Source organism: Egretta garzetta, unplaced genomic scaffold (assembly GCF_000687185.1).
Source record: "Egretta garzetta isolate BGI_Z169 unplaced genomic scaffold, ASM68718v1 scaffold81, whole genome shotgun sequence".
Lineage (NCBI taxonomy): Eukaryota > Metazoa > Chordata > Aves > Pelecaniformes > Ardeidae > Egretta > Egretta garzetta.
The window spans coordinates 5550274-5564614 of record NW_009258671.1 but is presented as its reverse complement, the minus strand read 5'-3'; the positions used below and the strand labels follow the sequence as shown (position 1 = coordinate 5564614).

At 41.7% G+C, this 14341-nt stretch overlaps 1 protein-coding gene across 1 annotated transcript in view; it reads left to right on the top strand.

Moving 5' to 3' along the window:
- ITPR2 (inositol 1,4,5-trisphosphate receptor type 2) overlaps positions 1-14341 on the top strand; it is a 240872-nt gene that overhangs the window by 177709 nt on the left and 48822 nt on the right. The window contains exons 47-48 of the mRNA XM_035888507.1: positions 9122-9229; positions 11688-11880. Coding sequence (XP_035744400.1) covers positions 9122-9229; positions 11688-11880 — 301 coding nt within the window. The remainder of the gene's footprint in view (positions 1-9121; positions 9230-11687; positions 11881-14341) is intronic.

Below are 14341 nucleotides of genomic sequence, written 5' to 3'. Positions count from 1 at the left end.
ACCACTAGTGGTCCCTTCCAACCCTAAACATTCTATGATTCTATGATTCTATGATTCTATGTATGGGCAAAGATTTTCAGAATTTCTTTCATGAACGATGATCTGTGGTAGCCTTAACTGAAGTTGGTCTTTCCAGTGTTTTCCTTCTATGAGTCCGTCTGCAGAGCACCGTTTAGCTGCCAGCTGGTTGGGTAAAGCAGCATTATTTGTGAATGTCTGATGAGGAGAGAGATGAAATTTTTACCGTTTTGCTCTCCCACCAGGAACCGTTACTTCATAGGTGCCAGGTGAAAGCGCTTTCCTGAGGACAATAGCCATAATACAGAGTTGGAAAGAGCAACTCACTATTTTACTTTCTCTTCTCTCTGTTCCTATGCCTCTAAATTAATTTTTTTTAAAGATATTTTGCTCTGCTAATTGGAGGGCGAGGCAAACATTCAACAGCATGATTGAAAAAGCTGGAAAATCTCACCAATGTAATTATTTGCAGGGAGACATCTCGCAGTTCCTGTCCACCTCCACACTTGGTAACTGCAGTGTTTTGTACCCCACAATGTATATACAGCAGAGCCCTGCCGAGATTGGGAAATGCATGTCTTTTGTGAATTTGACAGATTGCAGCTTCACCTGTTTACTTGCTACTTTAGTCTCATATGGTTTTGACCCTGAATGACCAAGTTACAGTTTTCTGTGTGTTGTGGAAATACCTGTTGAAGAGGTGGGATGCTAACAGGACTGGCTATGAACAGACTTTTTGCTTTGCTATTGCTGTAATAACTAAGAGGACCACATAATGGCCATACTCAAGTGCTTGAATCATGGAGGCTGAGCCATGATACCAATTTGCAACTGAGGACTTATGCCTCTTTAATGTGCTTCATTGAAGATTGGTAGATGGCTTATCACAGCCTCTACAAGTGCAATGTATGTACAGTGGCCGTCTTCCAAGCCATACCTGCATGTAGCAGAGCTGGTGGTTATATTATAGTTTGGGCTGGTGAACTGCATCCAGCTCAAGGGGTCACAGTATGCAAAAGACACCATGGCACTATACTGCAAATGATGACTTAAGGGTGGGAAAACATAAGGAGTGAGCCAGTGATGCAAGTCTCACACTTTAGGTCAGAGGCTGAGCTGGTTGCCGTGTAGTTTGGGTAGACCCTGGAGAAGAGGATGAGCCCATTCTGGAAGTATCAACCCATGAGTTAATTTCTGCTCTACTCTTGGTGCCAGAAGAAGGGAGGTTGACTGCTGGTCAACATCTTCGGGTCTTATGGCTTACAGAAGGAAATATGTCCATACTTAAGAATTAAAGACTGAAAACTGTGGTTCCCCTCACCACACTGCCCCCAAAATAAGAGTCATAAGCAGTTCCTCCTTTCGTTTGTGCTAGCCTTCCTTTTCTTTAGAAGCCACATATTAGACAGCAGTAGCTAGCTGTTTTGCAGAGAATCACTGGTCTGAATAAGAAGAGAAACCTAGAAAGTAAAGTGTTTGATAGCAGAAGGATTTTGAGAGTTCCTGAAAAGGGTATGCCATTCACAGCTCTCTTTATCAGGTTTATGTATATATTTTGTGTGTATATAAAGTATTGGTGGCTTTTAGAGGTGAACAGTTCTCTTGCTGTGTGCATCTGGGATCCATATGCTTGCTGGTCTGTTGCTGGTTTTGGTCTTTCTTAGACTGGGTCTGTACAGTGTTGGTGAGCATGCCAGTAAGGTCTGATTTTGGGTGCAATGTTTTATCTGCCTTTCATAGAAGTTGCATGTGGCTGGGATCTTTTTCCTTGTAAAGACGACTAGTTGCAGTAACTCTGTTCTTTTTCTTCCTTTTCCATTGGACTTTCTTGTTATCTTCCCATAATCGTGTCTGACACTACCGTCATCTTCTTACATCCTTCCATCCTGTATTCTCCAAAATTTTGCTTACAGTAATCATAGGAAGCAGCCTACAAGTGCAGTTGTTATCTCTGGATTGTGTACGGCTGTCTACATCCTATGTTCAGCATGGTCAGTGTATACCAAAAACCAAATGTGACCAATGTATGTATTGAGGTGGTTTGGGTCATCTAGGCACAGCTGCCCATGACAGTTTACAGGTAGCCTGCAGAAATGTTTCACACCCACCCCCCTCAAATTAATTTTGTTTTGTTGCAACACATTTTATCTGACCTGGACTTTCCCCACACATACACTTTGGTTTTTTGCAAGTAAGCTTTGCCTGTGAAAGAAAGTACACAGAAGGCAAATGGAAGTAAAGCTCATGGAAATATTAACAAGTCATTTTGTCTTCTGCTGGCTTTCATCAGGGATAAAAGAACAGCAAAACCACAGCAAAAATAGCAATAAAATTACTACGGGGGCTGCAAACATAATAGTGATAGAGATCACTTAACTGTGGTAGTTTCTCTTATGTGATAATGCCGAGGTGTTTTATTTCTCCTTTCCCTGCAAGGTGGATCACTATTATCCACAATTTGTAGCGCGCACCACACAGAGGCTGGGGAGGAGAGGTGGTGTCTCAGAGGTTACATAAGGCCATGGAAGACCCAGCAACAGAATCCAAAGCGTCTGGACCACCCAGGGCCGGGCTCACGTACCACAAGCCATCAGGGGAAGATTAACTCTAAACCCTTTTGGTTGCTCTGTACAGTATAATCATCTAAATGAAATCAATGAATACTTGATTTGAGAGTCTCCCATTGCTCCATCCCTGCTGTTCCTAATGTTTGTTAACAGATTGCTTTGTGGTAGAGTGCAAAGGTGCCGCTCTATAAAACTGTAATGACTTCTGGAAAGGAAGTTGCCCTGTGTATTGCAGAAAGCACCATTCAGTTTTGATTGGAACATGGGGAGTTGAGAAGTTGTTATTGCTGCTAGTACAGCCAGTTGGAATAAAAATTTCTGCTCAGTTACGGTTAGGATGACATTTCCTTTTCCCTTGCTTTCTCTCTCTCCCTGTTTACTGATGGAATAGGAGTGTTCTCATTTGCCCTGGGCAGGGAGCTGGCGTGTGCTAAGGTCCTGGCACGACGAGGAAGAGGAGCTCATTTTCTGTCTCCAGTCCTCTTCTCTCTCACCCATCCCGTTTGCTACTCCCTTGACTTTCTCTTTGCTGTTGTTTCTTGGTCCTTGGGGATTTTCTTGTCAGTCCCCAGGCAGCTTTTTTATCCTTTCTTGCTCTCTAAGCAGAAAATGAAGCGTTCGGTGCAATGACTGGAGTTTCCCCTTGTTGAGGGGGTTTGGTGGTGCCAGATCCCACGCTGCCTGGCTCCAGGAGCCAAGGGACTGAAGGGGAAAAAAGAGGAAGAGATTGCAGCTGTAAATGAGCCCCAGCTGCACCAGTCTGTTTGCACAGCAAGGTGAAACTCATCTGAACAGATGCAATTATTCTGCTGTTGCTGCAAGTTATATTTTGTCTTGTTTCTCCCTGGTGAAAGACCAGTGGCCTCTGGGCTAGCAACCCATGCTGCAATACGTCTGGTTGCTGACAGGGTAGAGACGGAAGGTGATTTCCAGCAGATCTATCAGATGTCATGCACTGGACATCAGGTCTGTACAAACAGCTCTTGCCTCACTTTCCCCAAGGTCTGTAGTTCATGAACTTCCAGGACTGTGCGGTGGCCTCTCTCTGCCCTGACACATTAGACAGGGCTGATGGGCATGCCGGAGGGTTGGCTAGTGAGCTGTGGTGGGGGCACGGGGTAAGGGCAGAGAGGGCACTGGGCAGTGCTGTAGCTTGCAAGCGCACCACACATCCAATTCCTTCCCCAAAACGAGCTCCAGTCCCCGGCACGCTCCCAACTGCTGCCTAACCCAGTGCCCTTCCCCTGTCGGGTGTGCCTGGTGCCAGGTATCTCCCCCACCAGATAACAGCCTTACAGCTATGAGAAGAAACTCAAGAGAACCAGTGACAAGGGTAATATTTTCTTTGAAATGAATTTTTTTTTAAATTTTTTGAATAATGTTGCTTCTACTTTTTTAGATGTAATACTTCTTAATAGTAATACTGTAAGCTTTTACACACTGTAAACTTTTATATACTGTAAAAGTGTTTCAAGGCACAGAATCTATTTGTGCCTTCATTTGTCCTTCTCGGCCAGTTACCCAGAGCTTACAGTAATACTCCATAGGCCTTTTCTAGAAAATCAGTTTAACGTGTTTGACACTTTGCCAGTGAACCGACTCTTCAGTGAAAATCCTGGTTGCTTCTAGGACACTAAGCCTCACCCATTTAGATCCCTTTATACCGTTCTAGTCATAAAAAGTCACCTTCACTCCCCTGGGTTTAGCAGTCTCAAAATGCTAGGGAGTGAAATAGATCTCACAGAATTTGGGGGTCTTCAGCCTGCTGTTTCTAGTTTGTATTTCTCGGAATCCTGTCCTTTCTTGGCCTGAAGCAAAGCCTGGGCAAATTGGCAGGAGTTTTGACAACCATCTCAGCTGTGCACTGGGTTAGACCTCACACCTCTAATGAAGACTGGGCTACAGAGGAGACCCTTGCAGTTTACAAGTTACAACCAGGGACTGACACGTTCTTGTAAAACTACAGAAGGGGTCTGGGTTTTACAGAGATAATGAAAAGCGGAGAATGATTTTATCTTTTCCCAGCAGTTTTTCCACACACGCACACATATGTACATATGTATTTTGGCAAACCAAACTAGTATCCCAAGTCAATGAGTTATTGACAGGCTGATGACATGAACGTTCACAGCTTTAAATCACTTTTTCTTTGAGAACATTTAAATAGCTGCATTTTTGGTCAAGGAAATCTTGACTTTAAAACAAAAAGCCTGCAGGAAATCCATAGATTGTTAATTGCAAAAGATGGGTCTGCTGTGGTTTTCCATGCTGCTGATCATATATGGAATCCCAGATGACCAGCATATCTGGTTTTATAATCATGTTGTGTGAGGAGTTTAGACTATTACTTGTAATTCTGTCATTTATCTCTACTGTTTCTTTATTAATGTCTTCAGCGTTCTTGATCTGTCCTCAATCTTTCACATTTTGTACTGATGCTTTATTACAGTGTTTTCCAAATTTTTGAAATAAAAGTCTTTCAAGATGAACAACAGTCTTTCCTTGGGAACTGACTGAAAGCCAAATGATCTTTATTCATACAGCTATTGCCCTACACATCCCTCTTTGGAAATCGCTGCTCCATTGTATGCTATTGCTTTATCATCCCTACATGCCTTGATGAGTAGTAAAATACGGTATTGACATTTAAAATATTGTCACTGGCATGGTTGATGGGTGAGTAAATGACTGACTGAGAGAATTTTCTCCTCAGAGGTGATTTGGGGAGGGGTGGCTCTCTGCAAATTCAGGCTCTAGTATCAGTTATGCTTGCCATGCATTTCTGAGCTTTGCTTTGCAAACATAAATGGGGCTGTTCTTTTCTTCGTAGTTGCTATTGTCCATGCCCATCCAGTGTCTTGTCCTTCAGCTGCCCCAAAAGATTTGTGCAGCACTTTGGAAATAACACTTAACTACATCACAGGAGTTAAATATGAAAAAAACATCATTCAGAGCTTGCACAGCCTTTACATGCCAGTCAGAGACTGTCACCTAGGGTGTATTATCAGCTTGGATAAGCTTTCCATATTTTAGGTTCACAGTTTGTCACTACATTATTTTCATTGCTATGTCTTTGATCTCACAAAAAGCTCAGTGCTGGTCAAGGAGTCTGTTGACACAGTCCCCTTTGCCCACGTGGGCCTTTGAGCTCATTATGGGGCGAAGGAAGGATCATGAAAGCAGAGCTTCAGAAAACATTGTAGTTGCCAAATAACATAGCATTTCTAAAGCTGTTCTGTGTGTTACTGTGGGCCTCTGCTTCAGATCTGAGCTTTCACAGATTGCTGTCCACACCATCCTTTCATCGACGTGGCTGTGGCAGTACAGAAATATTAGCAGTACTTATTATTGTGGCAATGTAGGAGAATCCATCCCACATAGGAACTGCAGTACAAGCAGAAAACAGATAGACCCTTTGCCCTTGAGGTTACTGTCTGAAGGTCTAGACTAGAGAAGGTAGGTGGATATAGAGAGGTGGGGAAGCAGAAAGAAATGAAGTTACGAGCGCTTATTGCCTAGTGCTATTGCTGGCACCTTTAGGTAGGTTTCCCTTCTGAAGTCTGCCATAGTTCCTTCAGTTTGGCCAGCAATCCCTGGTTGTTTCCAATGTGTCTTTGCTGGCAGCCGAGGTGCTAGCACGGAAGATCCTGGCCTGTTCTTCCGATTATTTTGCCTAGTCCTGGTGTGGGGAAGCCCCAGCGGTGCGGTGCTAGGCTCTGTTCACACATCAGCACAAGACAGTCGCTGCCTGAAAGCACAGTCTAATAAAGTATAAAGGAGATCACTGAATACACACTGCTTTAAAGTACATGGCTGCTCTTCAGATGAAACCTGATAGTGAAATACACACTGCATCAGCGCTGTCTCAAATCACCAGCAGCCTGCTAGTCGGTCCCATTACAGCATGAGAGGACCAAGATGGTTTTCCCTTCTAGTCCATGTGGTAAGGGAACTTCTGATACTGATATTTATCAAGAGATACTTTTACAGTAAAAGTTGCAGGCAGTTAAAAACGTATCAGGAAGCAATACCTTGAGATTTCATATGGTTTACAAATGGCATTTCGCCCAATTCCATACACAAATTCAAGTATGTTTATAGAAAGATTTCTGTGGTACTAATGGAAATTTCTGAGTCTATACTTGTCCCTTTCTCCAAACTGGCATAATTTTATTATGAGAACTACCCATACATCCTTGACTTGTCATTTATTAGAAAACTCAAAATCTTAATGGTTGACACTGGAGAAAAAAGGGTCAAGATACAGGCAAAGTTTCTCTCTATTACAGAAGATAAAAGAAGAGGAATCTATTTGCTTCTGGTTATGCTAATTCATCACTCCAAGCAGGGTGTGATTGCATTCTGTCCAGTCAGTTCTTTTCTTCATATCTTAAAGAAGAGATATAGCGAAAGTAAAGGGCATTTGGAGATGGACAAGGGAATAATTGAGTCACAGAGAGTCTTCTGTTTGAGGAGGGATGGGAAAGATAGGGATTGTTTTAATTTAAAGAAGAGACAAATAAGAGAGGACGTGACAGTAGTGTACAGAATGATGAATGATACAGAGAAGGTGAATTGGGCGCTCCTGCTTGCCCTTTCTTAAGTACAGAAGCAGAGGGACGTTCAATAAAGCTGAAAGGCAAAAATAGTAGCAGTGTTTAAAGCGAATTTTTAAACAGTAACTACCTTGTTTCCACAAGCTCATCTTGTTTCTCCATGACGCTAGAGCAAGTCTTGAGGGACATGCAAAAGACTTCTAGAAAATGAATTCAGGTTGTCCTGCTAAGCAGATGTTGTGGGCATGCTGCAAAGACTGCTGGCTGGATCAGGTAATACGGCTTGTGTGAAGGAGAAGAACTAGTCAGGTAGTCTTAAAGAGCCTTTTTAGTCTTAAAAATAAGTGGAAGTTGCATGAGATATTAAGACGTGTAATGAGACTATCCATACATTTGCTAGAGAGTAAAAAAGTAACTGTTCAAGGCAGAAATCTGTTAGTGATGGGAAGACTATTGCTCTGCAGTTGACCCCTGTGTGATTTTTTTGCACGTCTCCCTGAATATCTGCTTGTGACCCTTTTATTAAAGGCTGGTGTTTGGCCACATTGGCTCAGGGCTCTACTGTCAGGGCCAAGCAGACTTCTGTCCATGAGGAAGTTGTAGGAATTACATTTGTTCTTCCTGGATATTCCTTTCTGGTATTCTCTTGCTTTGGGATATTTCATTTATTAGTCATCTTTAATTAATAAGTTTGTATCAAGACCCAGAAGAAAATTTGTTTTGATCGGTAGATTCTAGGGAACTTCAATAAATAGGGTAAATTGTATATGTACCCACCCCTACCCACCTATTCTTAGGTAAAAGGGGGATGGTGAGACATGCAAATAGCTTATAAATGAGTGAGACTGCTTTCTGGTTAGATTATTACAATATCTGTTTAGATCCGTTGTTACTTTTAGACTTGATCCCTGACACTCTTTTTGTAGATATGCAATTATTTTATAATTCCTCACCGCACTGTGTTATTTCATGTCGTACAATCCTAATCTACCTGTGGTGATCATCACTTCGAAGCCTAGTTCCTGTGGTCATTTCGAGTGCTGTGCCTGTCTCGTTTCTAATTACTGTGTCCGCTCCGTTGTGGTAATGTCGGTGTAGTGCTTAACACCTGGGGCACGTCTGCAAGACAGCCTTTCCTTTCCAGCCTCAGTTTCCCCCACCTTAAAGTAGGTGAAACACCTCAGAGTTTCTGGATGAAAACCGCTCACTGTTACAGGGAAAATTGCATTTTTATTAGTGTTTCCTCATGTCTTGTAATTAGATCTGTGTTTCTCACTGACCTAAGGGACCTCATGAATGCATTTGCTGACATTCTCAGTATTAAACTTTGTGCAGCTATTGAGCATTTAAAATACTTCCTATTCAACAAGAACAGATGTATTTTATGAATCATGTAAAGGATATAATTTGTAGAAGTTTGTAGGAGATACATATTTGTGTGTTTGTGTGTGTGTACGTATATGTGCTATGTATATTAACTGTACGATTAAGAATGTATTTGCCCGCCACTGCAGTCCAGCTGCCTCTGAAATAGTTATGGACATTATCTTGGCAGCCCTGAAATACCAACCTACAACATGGTGAAGAACAGTTCAGCCATTTGAAATCTCAGAGAAAATTTAATTGTAAATGTAATTACCTAGTCAGAGGTATGCAAATTTTATGTCTAAACTTAAGTGAAAAGATTCAGTCTAATTTTTTGGCATTTTTCAAAAGCCCTCCAAAAACCATCTAGGCTGCAGGCTAAGCTGCCTTTCATAAATCTCAGCTGAAGACTTGCTGCTGACTTTTTAAGACTAAATTATTTCTATTGTTCTCAAGTAATTACATTTTTGTTGTTATCTGTGGAAAGAGCCCCACTGGGTTGAGCATGTAAATATATGGGGGTAGGGGGAGGAAGGATTTCTGTTACTTAAATGGAGATGATAAAGCTGAAAACATAGCAGCAGGACATAAATCAGATTTTTTTTCTTTTTCTAGTTGGCTCGTCACAATAAAACATTGCAACAGATGCTGAAGCCAGGGTCAGATCCAGATGAAGGAGATGAAGCCTTGAGGTATTATGCCAATCATACGGCACAGATAGAGGTAAAGAATTACTCACTAGAAGATTGAATATGGGACAAGTTTGCGTCTTGTGCACGGTATATCGCCTCTTAAGCTTCTGAAGAGCAAAGCTTGTTCAAAGGGTGCAGATTATTTATGAGAAGGAGAAGGTTGAAAAATATGCTTTCGGCTATGGGAGAAAAAAGAATGCACCTATGTTAAAAGTGGCTCCAAATAATCATTTTACAGTAGCTTTCCTGGGCATTACCAAACACATTTTGTTAGGACAATAATGACTGTGGATAGTAGCTGTGTCATGAAGTCAAGAATAATCTTGTATGGTACATCACTCAAATAAATAATCATGAGTTTCAAAGCCAGTGATGCTAACTGATCAAATTAAAAGCCTGGCTGCAGTACAAAGAGGTTTTGAAGTGGTGTAGGCATTCAGTAAGGTTTTTGTTTAAAAGACCAAGGCTTGGCCTGGTTCATCAGTTCTGTTCTCTATTTTAAACTTTTCCACTGCCATGGATTGGATTTAGATCAAGATCCACAGAGGTATTTAGGTTCTTAACTCTTATATCAGTTCCTGTGCTCTTACAGATTTCATGGGATTATAGGCATCAAGGTAGGAGTTAGGCACTGTAGTAGCTCTAGTCCTTAGTGACTTTGTAAGGAGAATTTCTGTGGTACAAAGGCAGCTGCTGTGAGAGACTGCAGAAAGAAGAGGCACCTGGCGCTCTCTTGGAAATGCTATATCAAGTCCAGAATGGACCGAGTATGGAAACTGCACAGTATGGTTGCACACAGGCCCAGCCTGAATCTGAGCCAATAATTTTACCTTCGGTGGGCTCCCAGGCTCCATCAACATTGGACCTGAGCTTGCATGCGTAGGGAGCAGTCTTAACACAAGTGCCTCGGGTCCGTATTGTCCTGGCTGCCATCAAGACAGGTCGTGGCTGGGTGCTTCTCTCTTTCCCACCATCCTTTTTGCCCGATACTGGTCACGTTATCCCACCAAAGGATAGATGGAAGCTCCATGGCTGTGGTTGTCCGGAGGGCATCTCAGTGCACTGCTTAGCATATTTTAATACTTCGGGTGCTCCTGAGGTATCTCTTAGCAATTATCATCTGAGTTATCTGGGTAGGTTGTAAATATAGGCTTTAAACAAGCACTGTGGTCTGCTTTTATGTGGCCAAGAGCTTCTTCCTGGTGTAGTTCCTGAAATCACCTAAAACCTCAGGGCTGCAAAGCCTGTTCCTCAAGCAGATGTGGAGGCCTCTAGTCTCTGGGAGGCTTCTTAAATGTCATTCTGCAGAGCAGCACATGCAACCTACCTCTTCATTCGAGTCCCTGATGGAATCGAAGATGTGCTGTCAGCTTCCTTCACTCGCCCTGCCAGGTTAGCTGCTGGTCACATAGTCCCATTGCACAGCTGCTAGCCTGAGACACAACTATTTGCTTAGGACACTTCAAAACAGCCTGTGCAAATTCCACACAGTGCACATGCCCATGGGCAGACACGTGCATAATTATCCTTCATCTCCAATGGAAATGTGCTTGAACATGTTACTCTTAAAAATGGCTTAAGACAGGTGGGTTTTTTAGTATGTTCCCATAGTAAATATGAATTAACAGAGAGAAAGGAGGGTTCTTGAATGCAGGACTGTGACCGGAGAAATGAAACTCAACCCAGCATTGCTGCTACATCAGATGGATGTTTGCTGGTATTTTGCTGAAAGCAGTACTAGACTTCTTTAGCATTTCAGATATAGCTCCCCTATATCAGGGACTCTCATTTGTTTGATTTGAAAGTAAAATAGTGGGTTCTTTTTCACTGGTGGCTGGGTCTAAGAGTCCAGATGAGTTTGCTACCCATTTCTCTATTATTAGTAATGCAGAGTCCATGATCAGAATGGGGAAGCAATTTTGATGACAGTGTAGTGAGATGGAATAAAATCTAGCTCACTTGATGATAATTCAGTAGGCCCTGAAATACAAACAATGCAAAACCTTGGGGTTTTGCCAAGTAAGCAGATAAAGACTGACAAGATACGGGTGCTGTCTGAGTAACAAGGTGCTGTTTTTGCATGTTCACCTTCATAACTTATCTCATCATAGAAATAGACTCAAGGTGAGAAACAAATTTTGGAATCTGAGCGGAAAGCCCCTGAACTTCTGCACTATTTACTGGGAGAGATTTGTTTCAAGTTATTGCAAAGTTGAAGCATTCTGAATTAGAACATTTTTTATATTTGGGGGTAGTTTGGGCCTAGGTTTTGCTTGAGACATATACTTGCCACCTTATTTTCAGGCAGTCTTTTGAAGATAGAAAAGCAGTTTTACTTTGTTTTAGGATTGCTTGGTTCAACTTCATTGTAATGTTAAAATAATTTATGCTTTAGTTTATAAATAAAAGGGGACCTGTGAACAAGAAAAGATAGCACAAAATGGTTGGAGAATCACTGATCCTGAAAAAAATGTGCATTTTATTTTTAGATTGTTCGCCATGATAGAACAATGGAGCAAATTGTCTTCCCTGTCCCCAATATTTGTGAATTCCTCACTCGGGAATCCAAAAGTCGGGTATTCAATACAACAGAGAGAGATGAACAAGGGAGCAAAGTCAATGACTTTTTCCAACAGACAGAGGATCTCTACAACGAGATGAAATGGCAAAAGAAAATTAGGAGTAAGTATTGCAATTTCAAAAAATAGCTTAATTACGCTAAAACCCTGCTTTTAAGCCTTCAGATTTTTCATTTTAATAATACACTTTTCTCTGTTCACTCTGATACTGCAACAGGCAAAACTGTTCAGGGCTTGAGAGTGGAGGTCAGCAGAGTGGAGGTCAGCCGAGACACTTGCATGCCACCATAGAAGAGGCATAGAATGGAGCAGTTAGTAATATAAGTAATGTGTTCAAGATGATCTTTTGGACTCCAAAAGTTAAATTTGAGGGCTGGATGAACTGGGTGTAGTTCCACTAAACTCCATAGAGTTGCACCTAATTAAGCCAAGGCCCCTAATATTTAACAAAAACATGTGTAGCGGCATATTTGAGGTTTGCAGATTCTGAAAAGATCATTAAAAAACTTGTAAACGTCAGTCACTTAAAAACATCTCTCACCAGAACCTCAGCTGCTTTAAATCTGCCTGTCTCCCATGGAGTCAGTTCCCCTTTGCCAGTTCACATCAGTCTTGCTTGACTAGGCTGCAGTACATCCCAGTCTGTTAGCCCATACTGGTATACGTCCCACAGTACCAGGAGAGGCACATGTACCACATTAAGCTGCTTGCAGATCTGACGGGCACCATCAAGATCATGGGGGGAGAGACCAAAGCAGGGACCCGAAGAGGAGGTGCAGTGAAGCCAATCCGGGTACCCTGAGTTTTTTGTTTAGTTCACTGGTGGGCATGACAGCCACCGGCCCTCACCAGGAATGGGACTGCTGCCGCTGCCGATGTCCCAGCGGCAGAGGCCCTCTGCAAGCCCAGCCACTGTCAACTCTGCCCTTTGCTTTTGGAGCAGAGAATCAAGGTTGCAAACTAATTAAGCATCTACAGTATCCCTGAGGGATAAGGAAGAAAGTTGTATTTGATATATATATATAAAAAAAATTATATATATGTGTATTTATTTATATTTTAAAACATATATTTATATGTAATTTTTTTATGGATATATAAAAATACCCAAGAGTAGTCACTTCATTCACTGCTAAAATGTAGATGCTGCTGGGGTGGCATCTACACATCAGCTACTCACAGCAGCATTATGCAATTGATTAGGAAGGAAGAATAGCATCTATGGTCAGAGCAGCTGGGGGTTTGGATAGTCAAAGCAGTATGGTTTAATGTAGCATCCTTAACATGATGGAAACATGAATGCTGGTTGCAGTTTTTATAAATGTCAATTCCCAGGCTATAATTTTCAGAGGCAGTAGTAAGTTTTCAGTGTGACTCCTATCAGCCCAGGTCCGCTTCCCGTGGTGGCACTGTAAGAACTTGTCTGTACTGACAAACTGACCAGAATAGAAGTTGAAAAATAAATTATTCCAGAATAACTCCCTATCTGCACACTCTATTTGGGAATAAAAGTCACTACATTGTAGAAAAATTACTCTGGTAACAAAATTGTATCTGTGTTTCTTGCTTAAGAAATACAAATAAAAGAGCCCAACCCTACACTTACATAGACCAGACCTGCCTAATGCTATAAGCAAAGAAAATTGGTTTATTTTTATTCAGAACAGAAATTCCTCGATTCCTTTCATCAGTGGAATGGCCCACAAGTCTCCATGTGTTTTTTTATTTGAAAAGATAATATAGGTTGAGGCTTGGTTCATTCTTTAGCCAAATGTCTGTTAGCATGCAGTCTGCATTGCTTAAATTGACACATGTCATTTGCAATGGCTCCAAATGCTTAAATCTCAGCAGCCAACAGCATAAGGTTATCAGAATGAAATCTGAATATTTTCCTAATCACAATTAAAGTCTATTTAGTCTAAAGCCTGAGACAGTCATATGCAGCTGAGGGAGTCTACTGTTTATAAAAAGTTAGGTGGTTGCAGGCAAGCCAAGAATATGCTCTGCATACTTGCACGAGGCTATCAGTACTTTAAAATCTAATTAACAGGAATACATCGTCTTCAAATAAACCTCTCTGGCTAGAATTTTTTTCACACCATTGCACACAGAATCTTGGTTTAAATGTTCATTTAAACTTATTGTAGTGCAGTCATATACATGAAGTGCTTGCCTGGATCTTAGTACCCTCTGATATTGTTCCTAGCCTTTTTGCTGAATCGTTTATGTGATTCTGGACACAATATCTTAACCCTGTTTTGTCCTATTTCCCTTTTTAGTATTTTCTAACTATGTTATAGGTTCTTTGGGTTATAGACTTTCAACAGATAAGGAGAAGGCTGAGTTATTCAACAACTTTTTTGCCTCAGTCTTCACTGGTAACCTCTCTCTTCACCCCTTCCAAGTCAATGGACCACAAAATGGGGGCGAGGGGAGTAAAGCCCCTCCCACTGTAAGGGAAGATCAGGTTTGTGACCACCCGAGGAACCTGAACATACATAAGTCTATGGGACCTGATGAGATGCATCCCAGACTCCTGCGAGAATTGGCTGGTGTAGTTGCCG